A 23,070-nucleotide genomic window follows, 5' to 3' on the forward strand; every position below is an offset into this window, starting at 1 on the left:
GGAAATAGAGATGACCCTTGATAACCCTTAGCATGGTTACATGTCTGATTGTGCTGAGGTGAGGAAATCCTCCCTCTAGTTTTGTGTAGCTCAGCATGTCCCTGAATGTCTCTATATGATAAATCCAATGAAAAATCTATATTTTATGGCTGGATAGTTTTATAAAAAAAAAAAAAAAAAAGACAGGGAAACATCAATGAGTATGTGCACTGACATAGAGCAAACAGTTTTGATTTAATCTTTACTGATATCAGGTCACTGAAAGACGATTCCTGCAGATTACTGCACAGTTATTTAAAATAAACCTCCAGACAATTGAAACAAAAAAAATATATTTTTCATAGAGCTAGCATAAGTAAAGTCTGGCATAGACGGAATGATTTCCTTTTCTGCAACCACAGTCGGTGTTGAGGGAATCCCTCCCACGGAGCCATTGGGGGTTTATTCTAAAGCAGTAGAGTTTAGTTACTAAAGTTGGAGAGTGCAAAATCAGGATCACTTCTGTATAGAGACCAATCGGTCATTGCCAAAGCTTAAAGCGGGAGTTCACCCAAAAATTTACTTTCTGCAGTTAGATCCAGCATACTGCTGACATCTGCAGTATGCTGGTCTTTTTTATTTTTTTTTATTTTGGTACTGATCGTTTTAGCAGTATTTCTTCTATCGCTCCGAGCGGGGAATCATGCGGGGAATGGGCGTTCCTGAAGGCAAGCAAGTTGATTGACGACCTTCGATAGCGCGTCACGGCTTCCGAAAACAGCCGATGTGACACTTGGCTGTTTACGGCGCCTGCGCCTGCCGTGTAGAGCTGACTGCGCAGGCGCCGTAAATTGCCGAGTGTCACTTGTGTGGATTTTCGGAAGCCGTGACGCGCTATCGAAGGCTGTCAATCAACTTGCTTGTCTTCGGAAACGCCTATACCAGGAAGTAATCCCTGCTCGGAGCAATAGAAGAAATACGGCTAAAACGATAAGTACCAAAAAAAAAAAAAAGACCAGCATACTGCAGATGTCAGCAGTATGCTGGATCTAACTGCAGAAAGTTGATTTTTGGGTGAACTCCCGCTTTAAAGTAGAAGTTCACCCTAATGCCACGTACAGACGATCGGACATTTCGACAAAAAAAAGTGGATACATTTCCGACGGATGTTGGCTCAAACTTGTCTTGCATACTCACGGTCACACAACTGTCTGAAATTCCGAACGCGGTGACGTACAACAAGTACGATGGCACTAGAAAAGAGAAGTTCAATACCAGTCGTGTTGGTAGAAGTTTGGTGAGAGACGATTCGCGCTTTTCAGCCTCATGCTTTTCAGTCCGTTACAGAGTGACGAATGTGCTATCTCCATTAGGAATGCTAGTTTTACCAGACCAAACGCTTCCGTCTCGTACTTATTCATGTGTGGAATTTTGTGCGTTGGAATTGTCTACACACGATCAGAATTTACGAGAACGGATTTTGTCGTCGAAAAATTTGAGAACCAGCTCTCAAATTTTTGTTGTCGGAAATTTCCGACAGAAAACGTCCGATATGGCCTACACACGGGCGGAAGTTCCGACCTAAAGCTCCCATCGAACGTCTGTTGTCGGAAATTCCCAACGTGTGTATGCGGCATAACACTAAAATCTCTAAATCTACAGGCATCCATGATCTAAGACTAACCTATCTAGGCCTGTAAAGAAAAATACATACATACATACATACATACCTTTTTTGAAGCCGCTCCAGTCCAGTCTGCAGTGGCAGAAGCTCTGCAGGGGAGACAGCCAACAACGCCTGGGAAATGAATGGGAAGTGACGTCACCCATAGAGTTACTAAGGGGCTTCCGTCATTGGCTGCCTCCTCTCCACACGCCTACATGGCAAAGCCGCCGCTGACAGCTCAGCGAGGGACCGGAGCGAAAAGGTATGTATAGCGATTTCTTCTTTACAGGGCTAGATAGGTTCATCTTGGATCGTAGATGCCTGGAGATTTACAGATTTTAGTGTTGGAACTTCTACTTTATTTGAACAAACTGTGATTTAAAGCTGAAATTAGCCTAATTTTGCATTCTCCAAATTTAGTAAATAAACCCCACTGTGTTCACCCGGCAGGGGGAGGGGGGTGGGGGAAGCCACCCCTACCGGGAGAACACTGTGATTATATATGTTGTTCTCTGCACAGCAGAATTCAGTCTGGCGGATAAAGGCTCCGCTGTTTTAGCCAGTCGGGTCTCTTTTTCTTCCCTTGTCGCAGTCAGTTGTGTCTTGTATAGGACATGATGATAAAGCGATGACCTACCTGTTCAGTGTGCTGCTGTGCTCTGATTATGCAGCTTCTCAGTCCTGGTTGAGGCTGTATTACGCGGAGCACTGGATGGTTTCTGCTACTGATCTTCATGTCACTACTGTGTCCTGTAGTGTTGTGGGGGTTCGCAAGAGGAACCAATGAGCACAGCATGATACTTAAGAGTGCAACACTTCTGGGCATGTTGGTTTCCGAAGATACTTCAGTTGGGGAGTACTCGGTGTTCTGTGGCATGGGCAGCAGAAGAGGTAAGTATTCCTTTGCAATCTTGCAGGTACAAAGTTTTTAAAGAGTTTGTTTTAGCGAGAGAGAGTACACGCAAAATGCATGATGGTGATGTATGTGCCATTATAGTAATTGTCACATTTCACAGCTCTGCATTTTCCTCATACAGTCTGTGTCATTGTCTGTAACAACACTGATCCTAACATGCATTTAATTTTGCCAAAAATTCCTAAGTGTGCATTGGCCTTAAAGAAGAAGTATGGCCAAAGTTTTTAGTTCTGCAGTCCTGTGACCCAGATTCAGCCGACAGCAGTTTAAAACCCGGTGTCAGCATAGCTGATCCAGGCTCTGCAAGGATCCCGACAATATTGTCGGGATCTGCCAAGATGCCTGACCAGCAGCTGGCTGTCTCTCAAAATGCTTACCTCTCACTCCTTCTCAGCTCGAAGTGAGAACTGGGGGGTACAGAGCAGTGACTGACGGCCACCATTCTGTGCTCAGAGAGGACCCGAGAACTGATCTTTGATCATTCAGTTCTGGGTGTTTAGAGCTGGCGGAGGACAGCCGATTCAATCCGATGCTGCAGGCATCTAGGTTAGTATGTACTATGTTTATTTTTAACTTCCCACACATTTATTTTGATGGAAACCTTTCATTAAAGGGGTTGTAAAGGATTTTTTTCCCCCTAAATAGTTTTCTTTACCTTAGTGCAGTCCTCCTTCACTTACCTCATCCTTCAATTATGGTTTTAAATGTCGTTATTTCTTCTGAGAAATCCTCACTTCCTGTTCTTCTGTCTGTAACTCCACACAGTAATGCAAGGCTTTCTTCCTGGTGTGGAGAAAGCCTCTTGAGTAGGGAGGGGGCGAGCAGGCAAGTCAGGACACTCTCTACTTTGCAGATAGAGAAAGGAGCTGTGTGTTAGTGGGCGTCCTGACACTCCTGCTCGCCCCCTCAAGAGGCTTTCTCCACACCAGGAAGAAAGCCTTGCATTACGGTGGTGAGTTACAGACAGAACAGGAAGTGAGGATTTCTCAGAGGAAATAAGGACATTTAAAAGCAAAATGGAAGGATGAGGTAAGTGAAGGAGGACTGCACTAAGGTAGAGGAAGCTATTTATGGAAAACATTTTTTTTCCTTTACAACCCCTTTAAAAAAACAATGCTGCAACTGAACATGTTAGTTGCTTGATTGTCGTTTTGCTTTATGGCTTGAATACTTTAATTTCTTGATATAGAAGTCTCGCTCTTCTACAGCTTTTCTGATCTGCATATCGTTTTAAATGCCAGTGACTTCAAGGACTGAAACCTGTGCATCAACATAGCAGCCAGAAAACACTTTCAAAAGTAGCTAAAATAAAGAGTCCTGTGAGCCTCCACTAATCCAAAATGCGGTATATACGCTGCGCTTTCCAAAGTCATACACTATACCAGTGTAAAAAGAAACGTAAAAAACTCCAATAGTGAAAAAAACATCTTTCCTAACAGTGGAAAGTGACAATAGTGCAAGAAATTAACATATATTAAATATAAAAAATAAATATATAAAAGATGTGTATATAAAAACAAACAATGATGCTAATTAATATAAAGTGCTACTGTGCAAAGAAGTACAATTCCCACTTTTATGAGCCTGTATAGATTATCAGTGACCCACTGATGCAGAAAAAAGTGCTTCTGTGCATGTGAATAGCATCCAAAAGTTTTTTTTCACTATTGGAGGTTTTTATGTTTCTTTTTACACTTGTATAGTGTATGACTTTGGAAAGTGCAGCGTATATATATTTATTTACTTTCAAAAGTAGGTCAGCAATGCAGCCTTCCTATCAGACCTTTTTCACACTGGTGCCGCCCATAGCATCGGCTTTAAAATAGCGGTAAAACGTCGCTATTTTACCATCAGATTTGCAGCGCATTTCATTTCGGCCGCTAGCAGTGTGCTTTTAACCCCCCGCTAGTGGCCGAGAAAGGGTTAAAACCGCCCGCAATCCGCCGCTACAGCGGCGTATTGCCGGCGGTACGGCAGAGCTGCCCATTGATTTTTAATGGGCAGGAGCGCATTTGCAGCTGTGAGTTCACCGCTGCTAATTCACTCCAAAGAAGCTGCTGGCAGCACTTTTTCTGCCAGCGCACCGCTCCACTCCAGTGTGAAAGCAAAGCCCTCTGGCTTTCACACTGGAGTGAATAGAGCAGCTGTTAAAGGCGCTATTTTTAACGCTATAGCGCCTACAAAACGCCCTCAGTGTGAAAGGGGTCTTAAGAAGTCCTCTGTGCCAGAATACATTTACTAACCTTTCCCACTGGACACTGATACCAAAAATTACTTTAACCTACTTGGCGGTGTTCCCGAGCGTGACTCAGGGTTTTTTTTTTTCTGCTAGTATCGGTAACCCAGAGTCACGCTCGGGGTAGCTTTGCAGAGCCTGCAGCGGCGTTCCTTTACCTTCTCCTGGCGATCCAGCGATGATATCCCATTGCTGTGATCGCCAGTGAGATCACAGCCGTTCCGTTCCCTGCAGCAGCAGTGATGCATGGGAGCAGAACTGGGAGGGAAATTCAAATGTAAAGTAAAATACAAACACATAAAAGGAGGTGATACAGTGTAACCCTCTCAGATTACAATGTATCACCTTAGGATCTGATACAGTGCCCCTTGCCTGTCATTTGTGCCCCAATTTTTTTTGGGGGAAAAAGCATCAAAAAAGCGTCACTTCGCTACAAAGGCGCGTTTGGATCAGTTGAGCGACAGCGGCAGCGACAAGGAGGTGCTTGAAGAACAGAGCAATAGTGAGTCGTGTGGAGATTTGTCATCTGACACTGACACTGATCTGGAAAGTGATAATGGCGATGATCCTGCACCTGACCCAAGTGATGTGCTGACTTGGTGCCCTATAGACAGCGATACGGACCAGGTAGCGCCCCCGAGATTCCGATTCACTGGATCACCTGGGATGAAGGTAGATGTTGAGAGTGACAACCCTCTGGCATACTTGCAATTTTTTCTCACTGAGGAGGTAATTTAAAAAATTGTCACAGAGACCAATCGCTACCAAGAGCAGCAATCTGCTACGCTGCATGCCAGGTTTTCCAGAAATGGTAAATAAAGAGGACATCTGGCAGTTTCTCGGACTCATCATTCTTCAGGGGGTGGTGGGGACACCACTCCAGAAATGGTTCTGGACCACAAATAGGTTACTGGCCACTCCGTTTTTTGGCACCGTGATGTCCGAATACTGTTTTTCGCTTCACTAACAATGAAGAGTTTGATGAGGCCACACATCCTGCGCCCAAACTAAAAAAAATCTAGGAGGTATGCCAAATGATTGTGACCAATTTCCAGCAGGCCTACGTGCCAGAAAGGGACGTCGGTGTGGATGAAAGTCTGAAGGCCTACAAGGGACGCCTCAGCTGGATACAGTTTATTGCATCCAAAAGAGCGCGGTTTGGCATCAAATTCTACATGCTCTGCGAGTCATCCACCGGATACATCTGGAATTCGGTCATTTACACCGGTAAAGGCACCAAGTTCATCCCCAGGTACAGCGGCTATGGGATGGCCACATCATCTGTCCTTACACAGCTGGAGCCATTGCTGAACCAAGGATATTGTGTGACAACGGACAATTTCTACACGTCTCCAGAACTGTATGAGGTTTTGCTACAAAAAAAAACTGATGCGTATGGTACCGTTAGGACTAACCGACGTGACATGCCATCTATGTTTGGCAAGAAAAAAATAAAAACCAGAGAAATGGTTGCCTTTCAGAAGGGTAAGATGATGGCAATGCGATGGCGAGACAAGGACGTGTTTCTCATGAGTACCGTGCACAATACCTCCACTGCCATGGTCCATACAAAACATGGGAAAGATGTGCTGAAGCCGCAAGTCGTGATCGACTATAACGACACAATGGGAGGTGTCGACAGAGCCGATCAGGCAATGACATTTTACCCGGCTATGCGTTAACAGCAAAAAAAATATTATAGGAAGTTTTATAGGCATCTTCTGGAACCAATGCCTTTGGAATTATTATATCCTTTATAGAGAAAAGAGTGACATACCTCTTGTTCATTCTGACTTTATCTTTATTTTTGTCAACCACCAGACGCCATCAGTAGCTGCGAACAGACCCGGACGACGTGCTGTTGGCGTTGTCAACCCAGAACGCCTGACAGGTCGTAATTTTATGGACTACATACCGCCAACCGCAAAAAAGGCAGCACCTACCACGATGTGCGTGGTTTGCTGTTCAAAGAGAGATGGCAAATGAAAGAAAGTCCGAAAAGAAACGAGGTACTATTGTCCTGATTGCGACGTCGGACTTTGTCCAGTTCCATGCTTCAAAATTTATTTATTTTTTTTTTTTTTTTGGGGTAGGGGTAATTAAGTGGGAATTAGGAGGGATTAGATAGTTGGTAGTCGATGCAGGTTGAGGGGTAGCCAATGTTGGGAAACCCAGAAGACAACCAGAAGGGTAGAGACCCCCGAGAGGGGTAAGCCCAAACAGAAACTTATATCGGGGGGTCTCCTCTCGGTTTTTCTTTTCTTTTTCGCTTGCTTGTTAATTTAAGTGGCTGATGTATTGGTTGACGGTATAACAAGATGTGATTATGGTGAATGCCCTTAACGTGTATCTGCTTTTTTTTTTTTAAAACAAATAAAAATATATATATTCAAAATGTATCACACTCAGGATGTTTATTGAATTTCTTTGTTTGACCAATTTCATTATTTTTCATTACATTAGTGAATAAAATGATATTATTTATTAGATTATAATTCATGATTTTGTGTTTCAAGTTTATCACATCTGGGATGTCGACTAGAGTCTTGTTTGGTCAGGTTTAAGTAAGTAATTATTTTAGAATTGCAGGCCTATAATGCATATGGCCAAATTTCCATGCAAAAAATTGTACCGCTTTTGGTACAAAATTCCAGACATAATCATACCGCCAGGGAGGTTAAAGCTGACGTACTTATTAAATGCTATTAAATATTACATGCATCCTCTTTTGAAAGTACAGTATGTGTAAATACTGTATTTATCGGCCTAGAGCCTAGCCGATCCGAGTGTACTGCGCACTCGGCTACGCCCGCAGCCACGCCAAAGGAGGCGAGAGAAGCCGAACAAACAGGAAATTCGGCTCGGCGTCTGATTTAAAAAATGAACACTGCCGCAACCCCAGGCAACGTGCGGATGGAGGACTGGACGGACCCCGCGAGGAAGCCGCAGACGAAAGCCGCAGACGGACACCTGGACGGACGACGCGAGGAAGGCTGGACGGACCCCGCGCACGGCCGCAAACAGACGCCGGACCGAACAAGGCCACCGATGGACGCCGGGCAAGACACCAAAACTGTAAGTAATTCATTTTTTTTTTTTTTTTCAGGAATTTTCCTTCTAGATTAGGGGTGCGCGCTATACGCCGGTGCGCGCTATAGGCAGATAAATACGGTAATTGTATTTAGCAAATAGCACTAGCATTGCCGTACCAACACATTGATTTAACAGGATGTAAAATATTGCCAAGATAAAAAAAAGTTTAGGCTAACATATTGCTATCTTTATCCAGAGTATGCTTGATAAACAGTAACTTATTATTTTCTTTCTACTACATGTCCAAGGCAAATGCACTTTAATGATAGATTAAAGTTTAAACCTTCAATTTGTAAATTAAAAACTTACATAAATGTTTGTTATTATATGCAGAGTTTGCTATTGTACCTCAGAAGGTGTAGGAGCATGAAACTAAAATCAACACTTGGTTAACCTTTACACCTAAACGTCTGTCTAGCTATTTAAAGAGAAGTACATGTTTTATTTTTTGTTTAAGAATCATACTTGCGTAGGTGGATGCAGCATTATCCAGATGCATCTGCCCACTGCTGTCCTCGACACTGAGACCAGAGCGATCAAACACCGCTGATCGGTTCTCAGAGCTCCCTAGTCAGTCAGCAGCTCTCTGCTGCTGACTGACTAGGGAGCTCAACTAGTGGCCAGCTCAAGCTCTCAGCGGTGCTGGTCCAGGCATGTGGGCGAATCCCGACTATATGGTTCGTGATCTTGCCTGAGCCTGGACAGCCTCTGTGATGTCAACCAACGGCGGACTTCAGCCTGCTGTCTGCTGAAAACTGGTCACAGGAGTGCAGAACGAACTGAACTGTGATCCACAGAAGTACAGCCAAACAAGCTTTGGCTGTACTTCTCCTTTCAAGACCTGAGTTCACCTTTTATATGGTAGAGGTTAACCACTTGCCGTCGCCGCACCGTCATAATACGTCCACAAGGTGGCTCTCCTAGGCGAGATCACGTATTATGACGTCCTGCCTTTTAGCCGCCACTAGGGGCGCACGCGCGGAGGCGCGCGCGCCGCCCGCTTGCCCCCGACTCCCGTGCGTGTGCCCGGCGGGCGCGATCACCGCCGGGCACACGCGATCGCTCGGTACAGAGCGGGGAACGGGAGCTGTGTGTGTAAACACACAGCTCTCGTTCCTGTCAGCAGGGGAAATGCTTTTCTTCGGTTCATACAATGTATGAACCGAGGATCAGTGTTTCCCCTAGTGAGGCCACCCCCCCCCCCCCCACAGTAAGAACACACCCAGGCATACTTAACCCCTTCCCCGCCCCCTAGTGTTAACCCCTTCACTGCCAGTGGCATTTTTATAGTAATCTAATGCATTTTTATAGCACTGATCGCTATAAAAATGCCAATGGTCCCAAAAATGTGTCAAAAATGTCCGAAGTGTCCGCCATAATGTCGCAATACCGAAAAAAAAAATCGCTGATCGCCGCCATTACTAGTAAAAAAAATATTAATAAAAATGCCATAAAAATACCCCCTATTTTGTAAACGCTATAACTTTTGCGCAAACCAATCAATAAACGCTTATTGCGATTTTTTTTTTACGAAAAATATGTAGAAGAATACGTATCGGCCTAAACTGAGGAAAAAAATGTTTTTTTATATATTTTTGGGGGATATTTATTACAGCAAAAAGTAAAAAATATTAATTTTTTTCAAAATTGTCGTTCTATTTTTGTTTATAGCGCAAAAAATAAAAAACGCAGAGGTGATCAAATACCACCAAAAGAAAGCTCTATTTGTGGGGAAAAAAGGACGCCAATTTTGTTTGGGAGCCACGTCGCACGACCGCGCAATTGTCTGTTAAAGCGACGCAGTCCCGAATCGCAAAAAGTACTCTGGTCTTTGGGCAGCAATATGGTCCGGGGGGTAAGTGGTTAAAGAATAACACTGAATATTCAGCAACACATCTCAGAGCTGTACAGTGATATGAATTAAGGGTCTCTTTTGCAAACTTCAAATAAAGTTTGTTCAAAAAAAGGGGGGGGTGTATGATGCACTGAAATGCACATCACACTGCAGCTCTTGTCGGGTGTTCCCAGTCTGCAGTGGTCTGGACTAGGGTTGTCCCGATACCACTTTTTTAGGACCGAGTACAAGTACCGATACTTTTTTTCATGTACTCGCCGATACCGAATACCGATACTTTTTTTTTAAATGTGTCCATGGGTCCCCAAATGCAGCCTTGTGTCCCCAAATGCACAGCACCTGCAGGGCACTAAAGAGGAAAGCTGCTGGGCCTGCATCCCCTTTAGACGTGATTTCCTATTGGGAGTATTTTACCAAAAATTACATTTTTGTTGCTCAGTTTGCACCAGCCTTTTCCCCACAATCACATTCATTAGTGCTTCTCCTGGCATAAATCAACCAAGAATTACAGTCAATTGGATAAGCACTCAATCCCTTTTGTAAAAACCCTCCTGTTGACACATGTGAACATTGATTTAAATGAGAAATAGTCCAATTCAGTATGGAAAGTTGCACAGCGAATGACAGTTTAGTCAGACTCTGGTCTTGCAGTGTCAGTCAGAATCCTTCATGCCCTGTATCTGCTTTGAAAATCATTTGCCCCAATGAACCCTGATGGATGAGTTATGGCACATCTACACTGATTTACTGCAAGAAAATGGCTGCTCCCCCCCCCCCCCCCGTCCCCGTCCCCGTCTAGTTCATCAGCACTCGGGGAACATACATAACAGCTTTCATCTTTCATTTGAATAGCTGTGTGTTCCCCGCCGTGTGTCACATATAGCCCCTCCCCCTTGTCCGGGCACTTTGATAGACAGATCACCTGTCCAATCCTGGGACGGGTAATGTGTCTATCAAAGTCCCCGGACAAGGGGGAGGGGCTATATATGACGACGCGCGGCGGGGAACACACAGCTATTCAAGTGAAAGCTGTTATGTTCCCCGAGCGCTGATGAACTAGACGGGGGGAGCAGCTCTCCTACATTAGTGGTATGTAGTGGCATGTTTTACATACCGGAGGACTGCTCTGCTCTCCGCCTCCTCAGTCAGCTCTCCGCCTGCTAGCCGCCCCCTTTCCGCCCACTCAGTCCGCTCTCATGGGGAGCAAAGGCTGGCCTGTGTAGTCCCATCCAATAGAACAGCTACTTTAGCTCAAACAGCTGAAAAAGTTAATGCTGGTTGCGATAGAAAGGTGTCAGAACACACAGTGCATCACAGTTTGTTGTGTATTGGGCTGCATAGCTGAGAGCGATCAGGGTGCCCATTCTGACCCATGTCCACAGCTAAAAGTGTCTACAAGGGGCACATGAGCACCAGAACTGGACCATGGAGCAAATGGAAGAAGGTGGCCTAGTATGAGGAATTTACAAATTAGTTTGAAAAACACAACAAGTTTGAGTTGTTGACTTTTGATTCCAAATTCTCCAGATCTCAATGTAATCGAGCATCTGTGGGATGTGCTGGAAAAATGGTTCGATCCATGGAGGCTCCACCTCGCAACTTACAGGACTTGAAGTGGTTCTAAAGCCTTATTTATTTTTTTACCTTAATGCATTCTATGCATTAAGGTAAAAAAAAAACTTCTGTTGTAGAGTATCCACCCAGGCCCCATTATACTTTCCTGAGCCCAATCTCGATGAAGCTTTGTGTACAAGAGCAGCAGCTCTACTGGCTCTCTCCCTCCTCACTGGGCAGATTGATGGCAGCAGGTGCCATTGGCTCCTGCTACTGACAATCAAATCCTATGATGGGGCTGAACTAGTCTGTGTCTGTACAGATTTTTTCTGATCTTTTATGTGTTTAATGTGCGTTTATTGTTTATCTGGACGACATACTTATTTTCTCTTCAACGCACGCATTAATGGAAATATGTACGATTCTTCAACGTCTTCGCGACGGCTGCCTGTATGGAAAGCTGAATAAATGCTTCTTCAATGCTTCGTCACTGTGCCTTCTTCTCTACAGAGGCTTGCAAGCCGCCTGCCCTGACCTTGGCTCCTTTCCTGGATCTTCTTCTGTCTTCTGCCATCTGTACTCTGCATACACGAGTGGTCTCCATATCATCAGCTGGGCATACCAAGGGGCTGCGACCTGGTTCCAGCTGCAAGTACATGCCCACCATCATGGGTCCTGGTGAAGAAGCAGTAGACTTTGCTCCCTGGAGAACCCCGAGTTGGCATTCTACAAGGGTTTACTACTACAGAAACGTGACAGGCAGTCACAGTTAGGGGTGCAATGGATCAAAAAACTCACGGTTCGGATCGTTCCTCGGATCAGAGTCACGGACCGGATCATTTTTCGGATCGGCAAAAAAAAAAATTCTCCCCCACTGTAATATCCACATCTCCCCCCCCCACACTGTAATATCCACATCTCCCCCACTGCAGTGGCGTCACTAGGGTTGGTGTCACCCAGTGCAAAACAAAATGGTGTCACTCCCCCCCCCCCCCCCACACCAACTATAGTCCCCCCTCAGTAAAGACCCCCCCTCCCTCGGTGCAGACACCCGCATCGGTCCAGACACCACCCCCTCAGTGCAGACCCCCCCCCTCAGTGCAGACACCCCCAGTAGTACAGACAGTCACCCCCTAGTAGTACAGACACCACCCTAGTAATACAGACACCCAGCGGTGTGTGTGTCCCACCAGTGCGGGCTCCTCCTCCTCTGTGGGTGTAAACAGAGAGGAGGGCCGCCGCCGAGTGTACCAAGATGGCCGCGGCTCCGGAGCTAGGCCGAAGCCGCGGCCTTTCCTAATGTTATGGCCGCTGCGTCAATCCACGGATCACAGTGTGTGCCGATCCAAAGGGGGTGACCCGTACGGATCAACGGTGATCCGTTGCACCACTAGTCACAGTTCATTTGTTTCCCAATCACAACACCACAACATCCTGGTTGAGAAAGCATACCTCCCAACCATCCCGGATTTTCCGGGACCGTCCCAGGATTTGATAACTCTGGCCTCCCGGCGAATCAAAGCCATGTCCCGGAGAGAAGCCACTTGGCTCCACCGACTTTCCTGGCAGGGGCGTGCTGGCGTGGGCACCAGCAGGGCTTTTTTCAGGTGGAAAGTTCCGCCCCCTCCAGCGCTGCTTAATTTATCCCTGCTTTACAACTGATATCACTAGTCGTCGGCCGGAGACAGAACCCCCTCCCCATCTAGGAGAGCAAAGGAAGGAGGGGGCAGAGCAGAGGAGGAAGGGGACAGGCCACTCTTGGCCACACAGCAAAGGCTCCTCCAGTCCCACTGGCAGCCTGCACAGATAATGTAAGTTGTAGCTGCTCTTTTGCAGCAGTTCCACTGGATCTTCTGCTGGATAGTTTTATAGTTTTGGCTTTATTCCCTGCAATCTCTAGAGACAGCAGTGTGTGAGGACCCCCAGGAGAAGGTTGGCCGTATCTGAGGGGCTATAACTGCCTCTTCTGTTCCCAGCAATCCATTCAATCAACCACTTCTTTTTTGGGAGGGGATCTGTGACAGTAATAGAGCTGTGTACTGGAATGGGGGGGGGGGGAACTTGGGAGTACACAGCACAACCCTGCAATCTCTAAACGTCCACTCCTCAACCCTGCACCCTTTATGTAGCGCACCCCTCAATCCTGCACCCGTTATGTAGCACACTCCTCAGCCTTGCATTCTGTACACAACATAACCCTCTTCCCTGAACTTTTTATGTATCGCACCGCTCCATCCTGAACTCAGTATGTAGCGCACCTCTCAACCCTGCACTCGGTATGTAGTGCACCCCTCAACCCTGCAATCAGTATGCAGTGCACGCCTCAACTCTGCACTTGGTATGCAGTGCACCCCTCAACTCTGCACTCGGTATGCAGTGCACCCCTCAACTCTGCACTCGGTATGCAGTGCACCCCTCAACTCTGCACTCGGTATGCAGCGCACCCCTCAACTCTGCACTCAGTACGTAGCGCACCCTTTAAACCCTGCACTCAGTACATAGCACACTCCTCAACCCTGCACTCAGTATGGGAGGACAAGCTTGGAAATTTCCTGCCGAACAAACGATAAATTGAAAGTTTAATGTGTTTCCCATCCGAACTGTTTGCACTAGGTATATGTAAAAAAATGAACAAAAAATTTATTAATTTATGTCCACTGAACGCTTTATCAGTCATTACATGATGGCACTATTGTTTGCTCTCACGGCCGAATGTTGTTTGTTTTTGTTTTTTTGTATAGTGTATGGCCAGCATAAGCCTTTCCCCGCAGAACATGTATAGATGTTTGGGGAAAAAGTGAAGGGTCCTTTTGTAATCGTGGTCCTTCTGCATCCTGTATCTTGTTGTGTCTTCGCTTTATATATTGCTTTTATTGAGGTAAGTTACAACTCATTAGTGTTGTTTTTTTGTTTTTTTTTAGTGGTCTTATTGGTCGGAGCTGGGCCATGGTGTTTGCTAGTGGAGGCTTTCGAGTAAGACTGTACGATATTGAAAAAGAACAAGTCGCTGCTGCCCGGGAGGATATAAGGCAAGTATTTTTCAACACATTGGATATTGTGGCAAGGCCAAGTAGCAGCAAGCAACGTATGACATTCCTGATTGGGGTGGCAAAAGGGAGAGCCTAACAAATAGAAGGACTAAAAAAGGCAAATACGTGTAGTGCATGTTGACAACTACAGTATCTCACAAAAGTGAGTACACCCCTCACATTTTTTGAAATATTTTATTATATCTTTTCATGTGACAACACTGAAGAAATTACACTTTGCTACAATGTAAAGTAGTGAGTGTACAGCTTGTATAATAGTGTCAATTTTAAGCAGCATCAGGGTTCACACCTATGCGAATTGGATGTGTCTTTCTGCGCATTCAATTTGCATAGCAGGAGATTGTGACCGGCTCTCTATGGGTTCACATATCTCCGGGGCGGCTGCGGAGCACACTGCATAGAAACGCTGTGTGTCTTTTAGCTCCATTTCAGGGCCAAATTCAGGCACAGATTCTGCCCTGATTCATCCCTGAAATGGAGAACGGGGAAGCACAGCGTTCCTGTGCGATCCGCTGCAAGTTTAGGTGTGAACCGAGCCTTATGCCACGTACACATGATAATTTTTCGGCATAAAAAAAACGACGTTTTAAAGACCATTTAAAATGGTCGTGTGTGGGCTTCACATCATTTTTCGGGTTCTGAAAAACGAAAAAAAAAAAAAATTAGAACATGCTGCATTTTTTAACGACACGATCGATGACGTCATTCCTACAGCCACACCCCCAAACAGTTGTAAACACATACTAGGTGCACCCTAACTCCTACAGCGCCACCTGTGGTTAACTCCCAAACTGCAACTGTCATTTTCACAATAAAGAATGCAATTTAAATGCATTTTTTGCTGTGAAAATGACAATGGTCCCAAAAATGTGTCAAAATTGTCCGAAGTGTCCGCCATAATGTCGCAGTCACGAAAAAAATTGCTGATCGCCGCCATTAGTAGTAAAAAAAAAAAAAATAATAAAAATGCAATAAAACTATCCCCTATTTTGTAAACACTATACATTTTGCGCAAACCAATCGATAAACGCTTATTGCGATTTTTTTTACTAAAAATAGGTAGAAGAATACGTATCGGCCTAAACTGAGGAAAAAAAATGTTTTTATATATGTTTTTGGGGGATATTTATTACAGCAAAAAGTAAAAAATATTGCTTTTTTTTTCAAAATTGTCGCTCTATTTTTGTTTATAGCGCAAAAACTAAAAACCGCAGATGTGATCAAATACCACCAAAAGAAAGCTCTATTTGTGGGGAAAAAAGGACGCCAATTTTGTTTGGGAGCCACGTCGCACGACCGCGCAATTGTCTGTTAAAGCGACGCAGTCCCGAACTGTAAAAACACCTTGGGTCTTTAGGCTGCATATTGGTCCGGGGCTTAAGTGGTTAAATAATGTCGTTTTTCGGGTTGTAAAAAATGATCGTGTGTGGGCTAAAACGATGTTAAAAACCCGCGCATGCTCAGAAGCAAGTTATGAGACGGGAGCGCTCGTTCTGGTAAAACTACCGTTCATAATGGAGTAAGCACATTCATCACGCTGTAACAGAGAGAAAAGCGCGAATCGTCTTTTACTAACAGGAAATCAGCTAAAGCAGCCCAAAGGGTGGAGTCATCCGCATGGAACTTCCCCTTTATAGTGCCGTCGTACGTGTTGTACGTTACCCCGCTTTGCTAGAGCATTTTTTTAAAACGATGGTGTGTGGGCAACATCGTTTTAACGATGAAGTTGGAAAAAAACTAAGTTTTTTTTTCTACATGCCGAAAAACTTCGTTTTTTTTTTTCATGCCGAAAAATGATCGTGTGTATGCGGCATTAGACTTTTATAATCCAGTGCTTTGCACAGAAGCGTTTAGAATGGAGGAGGGAAGGCAGTGCTTTGGACCGATCAGGTATGCTGCAGTGCAGACCTGGCAGCATTGTGTAAATCTCAAGACTGGATGGGCAGAAATCCCACCAATATTATACTAAAAAATAAGACAAGAACATTTGTAACTTACGAAAGATTGGTATTCCCACTCCCTCTGCTGGTGGTTTTATGGTATTTTTCTTTCCCATGTGCATTGTCCAGGATACGCATTCTTCTTTTTTTTTTTTTTTTTTAAATGATTTATTTTTTTATTTTTTATTAATACCACTTCAGACTCACCTAGAAGGGACAGCGAGACTTGCCCACATTCTTTTTTGCCTTTAACGTCTCTTCAAAGGTTTCGCATCGTGTGTTTTTTCCCTCATTAGTGTTTTTTTTCTCTCTTTTCCTTTCTCTTTTTTTCCCTTTTCCTTTTTTTCCTTTTTTTTTTCATTTTTTGCATTAATTTTCTTTCTTTCGTAGGAAATATTTCATTGTTAAACATCAAAAAAATTATAGTTAACCTCATTGCCTCAAAACAGAATACAGCAAAAATATACACAGGGCTCTACCATTTATTTCCCCCTACTCCTAGCCCCCCCCACCCCGGATCTGTCTTTTAAATGATTTTTAATAGTTTTTTTACTCTCGCGCCCATCTTTTGGCTGTCACATTTTTAGAAATGTTTTGGTCTTACTTTTTAGTATATCATTGGTGCTTTACACTGTTTTTTTTGGCGGCTGTCTCTCCCCTGCGCTGCTCCCGCCAATAAACTTTTACATTTCCTTGGTGGCATCCAGGCTTGACAAAGCGACTTATTTGCCTGGATACAAGGATAAGCGTCTGAAGTCAATGGTCAGTGTATTATGAGAATGGTAGGTGCTATTGGCAGAATTTCTCCATCCACCCTGTTTTGAGTGAGAAGTTTTTTTTTTTTTTTCATTCGGCAGGCTGGCTAACAGTGCATGGAGAGCTTTACTCTTTCTTTTTAAAAATGTTGCAGGTTATGCAATTGTAGGCGAGCAATTTTATTTCCCCCAAATTACATGACCAGAGTTCCACTTTAAAAACACATAATCTTTCCTTACTTTTGCTTTGGAATAGCTACATTATACGTCTTCTAGTATTTCGTGTTCTAGTCAGATTTTGGTGTGCGAAAAGGGAGCATAGCCCAAATTCTCCATGCTTTTTAGTATTTGATATCAGTTCAAAGGCTGGCACTTTTTTTATTTTTCTAAGTGATATCACAACTTTCTGACACACTGCAAACCTGCTTATTGACAGGTTTATATACAATATACAGTACAACTGCTTCATTTGGTATAGAAGATAAGTACTCTTTAAAATATCAGTTTATCTTGTATCCTGCCTCTAAGCCAGTGTTTTTTTAACAGGGAGGCTGAGGCACCCTGGAGTGCTGTGAACACAGGACACAGTTTGTCACGAATCAATGTCAAGAGGTGCTACGGTCTCGGTGGGCCAGCTCCATAACAACCATCAATTCTCTAGAGCAGGATGCACAATGTCATTTGTTGTAATGGTGTTAGTGGCTGGTCCGTCCCCCCCCCCCCCCCCCCCCACCATAGCAATGTATGACACTGATCCAGGACAGGGGGATTCTGTCTTCGGGGGACCATGATGTAATGAGAGGACTCTGAAGGGGTGACTCTGATGTAATGGGGTACTCTGATGAGATAAGGGTCTGTCATGTATACAGGGACTCTGGCATGAAGGGGGACTGCTAATGTCAAGAGGGACTTCTAATGTGAAGTTAATAGAGTGCCACAACTGAAATGGTTGAGAAGCACTGCTCTAAGCTATAATAGTATGTTACATATTAGGGCGTTTCCAAAGTCCCAATTTTTTTTCTTAATCAAAGTAATAAACATATTATACTTACCTGCTCTGTGCAAAAGTATTGCACAGAACAGCCCAGAACCTCCTCTTCTGGGGTCCACCGCTGCCACTCTTGGCTCTTCCATCTGCCCCACAGCACTGGATCAATTTTGGACTCCGGTAAGTATTTGGGGGGGGGGGGGGCGCGGGGGGGCAAAGCAAGCTATAAACAACTTCTACCTTAATGCAAAGAATGCATTAGGTTAAAAAAAGCTTTAGCTGTAGAATCACTTTTAGGCCTGTTTCACACCAGTGCACCGATAGGGTCCGCCATCTGACCATCTCATGTGCCATGTATGCAATCTCTGACCATCCCATCTGCAATGCGTTCAATCTCTGACTGTCCCATGTGCAATGTGTGCAGTCTCTGACCATCCCATGTACTAGCGTGCAATCTCTGACTGTCTCAAAAAAATAGATATATGGGGGTCTCCTCTAATATCTCACCAAAGACCCCCCCCCCAAAAATATATATATATATATATATATATATATATATATATATATATATATATATATATATATATATATATATATATATATATATATATATATATTTTTTAAGTAAAACAAAACACAAATGTAGTACCCCCCAGTTCCACCCGCACTCAGCCTCTCCACGGGTTCCTCAGCTTCTCCTCCCAGCCAATCCGATCCATCTGGATTGGCCAGGATTAGAAGCCGGAAGACGATGGCAAATATTAATTCGCTATTGTCACTAGTGGGTGGGTTCGGAGTGCAATGCTCTGCGCCCCGAGCCCAACCCTTTTTAAGCCAATTGGAGCCTCAGGCTCTAATCATGTGGCTTGAAAAAATAAACCTCATACAAACGTATGAGTCCGGCACCCTGCTGGGCGGCAGTGCCCCTAATGGACTGGCTGCTTCTGATAAGACCCCTTTCACATGGAGCGGACTCTGTCAAGCAGATTTGCCTGCTCAGCGAGGGATCTGTCTGCTGATCCCCTGCTGAGCAGGCAGATGACCGGTCCGTGTCCGCTCCGCTGATGCAAACTAGACACGGACCCAGCCCACTGTTCTCTATTGGTCAGAGGAAACGGACCACCTTTTTTTAAGCCAATTAGAGTCTCAGGCTCTAATCATGTGCTAAAAAAACAACCCTTTGAAATCCATGCGTCCGGCGCCCCGCATGTAGATTAGGGGGCCAGATGCATGGATGGGGGGTGGCACCCGTACACCCCCTGTGGACTGATGGAATGCATTATAAAAAGAAAACTTTTGCCTTTTTAGAGACACTTTAAGAATATATACTTAAATCATTTTTTTTTTTTTGCTGAGGGTTCAATTTTTGTGTTTAGGTCTGTGCAGGTTTGCAGATCATCCACAAAAAAGTAGGTAAGGTGATCTTCCTTGAGACACCAGATACTGCTTATAAAGATATTCCACGATTCCTCGAAGGAATGTTTTTTCGTTTTTTTTTGATTACTTGCGCTTTTTTGTTTTCTGGTTACTTGACCAAACTGTTACTAATTTGGACAATGTTTTGTGGGTAAATTTTTAATTATTGATCATGCTTCCCAACTTTTGAACATGATATATTAAAGAATGCTTAACATAATGGATGAAAGTAGCATGTCATGGCAGAAAGTGGGCATGACCAGCGAAAGGTGTGCATGCCAATATGGGCATGGCTTCAGAGATTGCAGGACTGGGGGGTGGGGGAACAGAGACTGCAGGACTTGGCAAGAGACATGGTGATTGCCTGACAAGGAAGGGGACTGGAGGACCCCGGCAGGGAACGCGGAGACTGAAGGACCCCGGCAGGGGACGCGGAGACTGGAGGCCCCCGGCAGGGGACGCGGAGACTGGAGGCCCCCGGCAGGGGACGCGGAGACTGGAGGCCCCCGGCAGGGGACGCGGAGACTGGAGGCCCCCGGCAGGGGACGCGGAGACTGGAGGCCCCCGGCAGGGGACGCGGAGACTGGAGGCCCCCGGCAGGGGACGCGGAGACTGGAGGCCCCCGGCAGGGGACGCGGAGACTGGAGGCCCCCGGCAGGGGACGCGGAGACTGGAGGCCCCCGGCAGGGGACGCGGAGACTGGAGGCCCCCGGCAGGGGACGCGGAGACTGGAGGCCCCCGGCAGGGGACGCGGAGACTGGAGGCCCCCGGCAGGGGACGCGGAGACTGGAGGCCCCCGGCAGGGGACGCGGAGACTGAAGGACCCCGGCAGGGGACATGGAGACTGTATGACTAGGCAGTGGACAGCCCGTATGCCTCTATATCACCCAAGGCAATGTCCAACCAGTGTGTAAAACCTCTCTAAGAATGGGTCAGAATCTTTCTGCTAACAAGGGGGATCAGACAAAGTCCTATACATTCCCCATGTGGGTGTTAGGTGGGGACCAAGGAAGTTCCCAACGCAAGAGCAACTTTTACAAGGAAGTGCAAATATCCTAATCTAGGAGAGATCTTCCCAACCATAGCCAGGCCTTGTTAGACTGTCAGGCTGCTCATGTCTCAGGGACAAAGCATAGTTCATTGGTGTGTTTTTTTTTTTTTTTTGCAAAGGTTAAATTTATGCTACAGTTCATATTATTGTTGAATTAAAGGTTCTTTTGTCAATCTTTAAACTAGGAAGCAAATGGATGAACTCACAAAATCAGGGATGCTGAGAGGAAGTCTGAACGCTGACCAACAAATCTCTCTTATAAGTGGCAGCAGTGACTTGAAGACGGCTTTAGAGGGAGCTATATTCATTCAAGTAAGAGAATGTTGTATTCATGCTTGTCATGATTTACCTACGAACACCCTAATTGTGTATAATTACATTGTTATTTATTCATTTCTAAGGGCCTCTGGCTCTTTTAAGTTACCTAATAAAAAAAAAGCAGTTTTTGATTGCAGACCTTTTACATTATTATTTACATCTGGTCACATTCCATTTATCCATCTCCTCTATTTGCTCTGCCTGCTGTTCCCACCTACCTGGGTGAAAGAATCGGGGGGGCTGGCACCAAATACTTGAAATTGGATCTTTAGAGCAAAGTAAGTGGCCATGAAGTTGGATGTCATTTTCTAAAGATCATGCCCAATTTCCCTCCATCAGGATGATTATTTCTTGATTTGAGTGTACATTCTTTCAAAGGCAAGCCAGCCGCTATTACTGAGAAAGCATGCAGGTGTACAGAACTATAAGAACAGCTATGAGACCGTTCCTCAGCTTTCTCATACACATACATGCATAAGTCCTATGCAAGTGCTTGTATTGACACCCATAATAATACATTTATCTGGTAAATGTTGCAAAGTTGACAACAGTCTATTGGCCAGTCATTTCTAGCCAGGCAAGTGACACACAATAGTGAATGAGCACACCCACACATTTTATCATGCAAAAGAGCACGTTCTAGCAATGGATAGTGTTCCATATTTGAAAGGGCATGTATAAAACACAGTGAATAACAATAATTCAATATACCCTAATACAGTGTTTTTCAACTCCAGTCCTCAAGGCACACCAACAGGTCATGTTTTCAGGATTTCCTTTAGATGAAACGGCTGTGGTGATTACTAAGGCAGCGAAACTGATCAAATCACCTGTGCAAAATAATGGAAAGCCTGAAAACATGACCTGTTGGTGTGCCTTGAGGACTGGATTTGAAAAACACTGCCCTAATATGTACCATCATGTGCCATAGTACAGCAATAGCTATAAATACCAAAACATAAAGCCTAGTACACAAGATCAGAAAATCAGGATGAAAAATACCGCTTTCTAATTGATCGTACAATAATCTAAACATTAGTACGCGGCTTTTGAGAGCTGATTGTGACCGTTCGTCTGAAATTATCCGAAGGGACAAACGCAAAAAATGTTCTCGTACGATACCAGTTGGTATGATTTTCTTTTTAATCGGTATGGTTTTCGTCCGAAAATACAATGCAATACATTATATCACTTTTTTTTTATTTGTATTCTGTCTTTTTTGTAACTTTTAGTAATCACTTAATTTTTGATATGAAGACAAAACAGAAACAAAAAAATGGACAATCATTCTAATTCCAATAATCTCATTGTGTGTGCCGGACAAAGAAAGCAAAAAGAAATAGCAGTTGGCTATTCAGTCAGGAAAAAAGTGAGGGCAAGGTATATTTTCATGGTATATAGTACCCCTTTCTGACAGAGAAGGTTTCAGTACATTCCTGTTGATATCAGTTAGTACACATACTTGTGCAACACTTCTCTGTGCACCCATTTTATGCAGGCTGTCAGATATTTTAGCCAGGTTCGTAGATCCTTCTTTTTTTCTTTTTTTTCTTTTTTTTTTTGTATTCGTTTTTTTTTTTTTTTTTTTTGTATGAGGTTTTCTATCAGTTTTAAGCGGAGTTCCACCCAAAAGTGTAACTTTCGCTTTAAACACTCATCAATCCCCTTACATGCCACATTTGGCATGTAATTTTTTTTGGGGGGTACCTAGTTTTGATAGGCGACTCCTCCTCTCCCTCTCTGCAATTGCTTGGACACTAAAAGAGTGCAGCGCAACTCGCGCATGCACAGTGCGCACCCAGCTGCAAAGCCGAAGCTGTCACTGCCGGGTGCCCATACTTGCAATGCCAGCACCGCAGAGAGGCGGAGGAGAGGAGTGAGGCTTCGGGTGGACCGATCGCTGGACCGTGGGACAGGTGAGTGTCTGTTTATTAAAAGTCATCAGCTAAATATTTTGTAGCTGCTGACTTTTAATAAACTTACAATCGAGTGGAACTCTGCTTTAAAGCGGAGGTTCACCCAAAAACACAACTATGTACCATCCAAACGAGCATACTAGCGTCAGTTACAATATGCCTTTTTTTTTTTTTTGCGCTGTACTTACGGTTTAATCCGTAACTTTCGTTTCAGACTCCCGCAGGGAAAGGCGTTCCTATGAAGAGGGGAACATGATTGACGGCCGGCTATGGCGCGTCACACGTTCCGAAAATAGCCGGAGTAGGACTCGGCTCTTCACGGCGCTATACGGCGCCT

At 44.6% G+C, this 23,070-nt stretch overlaps 1 protein-coding gene across 1 annotated transcript in view; it reads left to right on the forward strand.

The window, feature by feature from the left end:
• Positions 1-23,070, forward strand: part of CRYL1 (crystallin lambda 1) — a 171,771-nt gene that overhangs the window by 24,951 nt on the left and 123,750 nt on the right. The window contains 2 exon segments of the mRNA XM_040340537.1: positions 14,221-14,328; positions 20,685-20,811. Coding sequence (XP_040196471.1) covers positions 14,221-14,328; positions 20,685-20,811 — 235 coding nt within the window.

Source organism: Rana temporaria, chromosome 2, assembly GCF_905171775.1.
Source record: "Rana temporaria chromosome 2, aRanTem1.1, whole genome shotgun sequence".
NCBI lineage: Eukaryota > Metazoa > Chordata > Amphibia > Anura > Ranidae > Rana > Rana temporaria.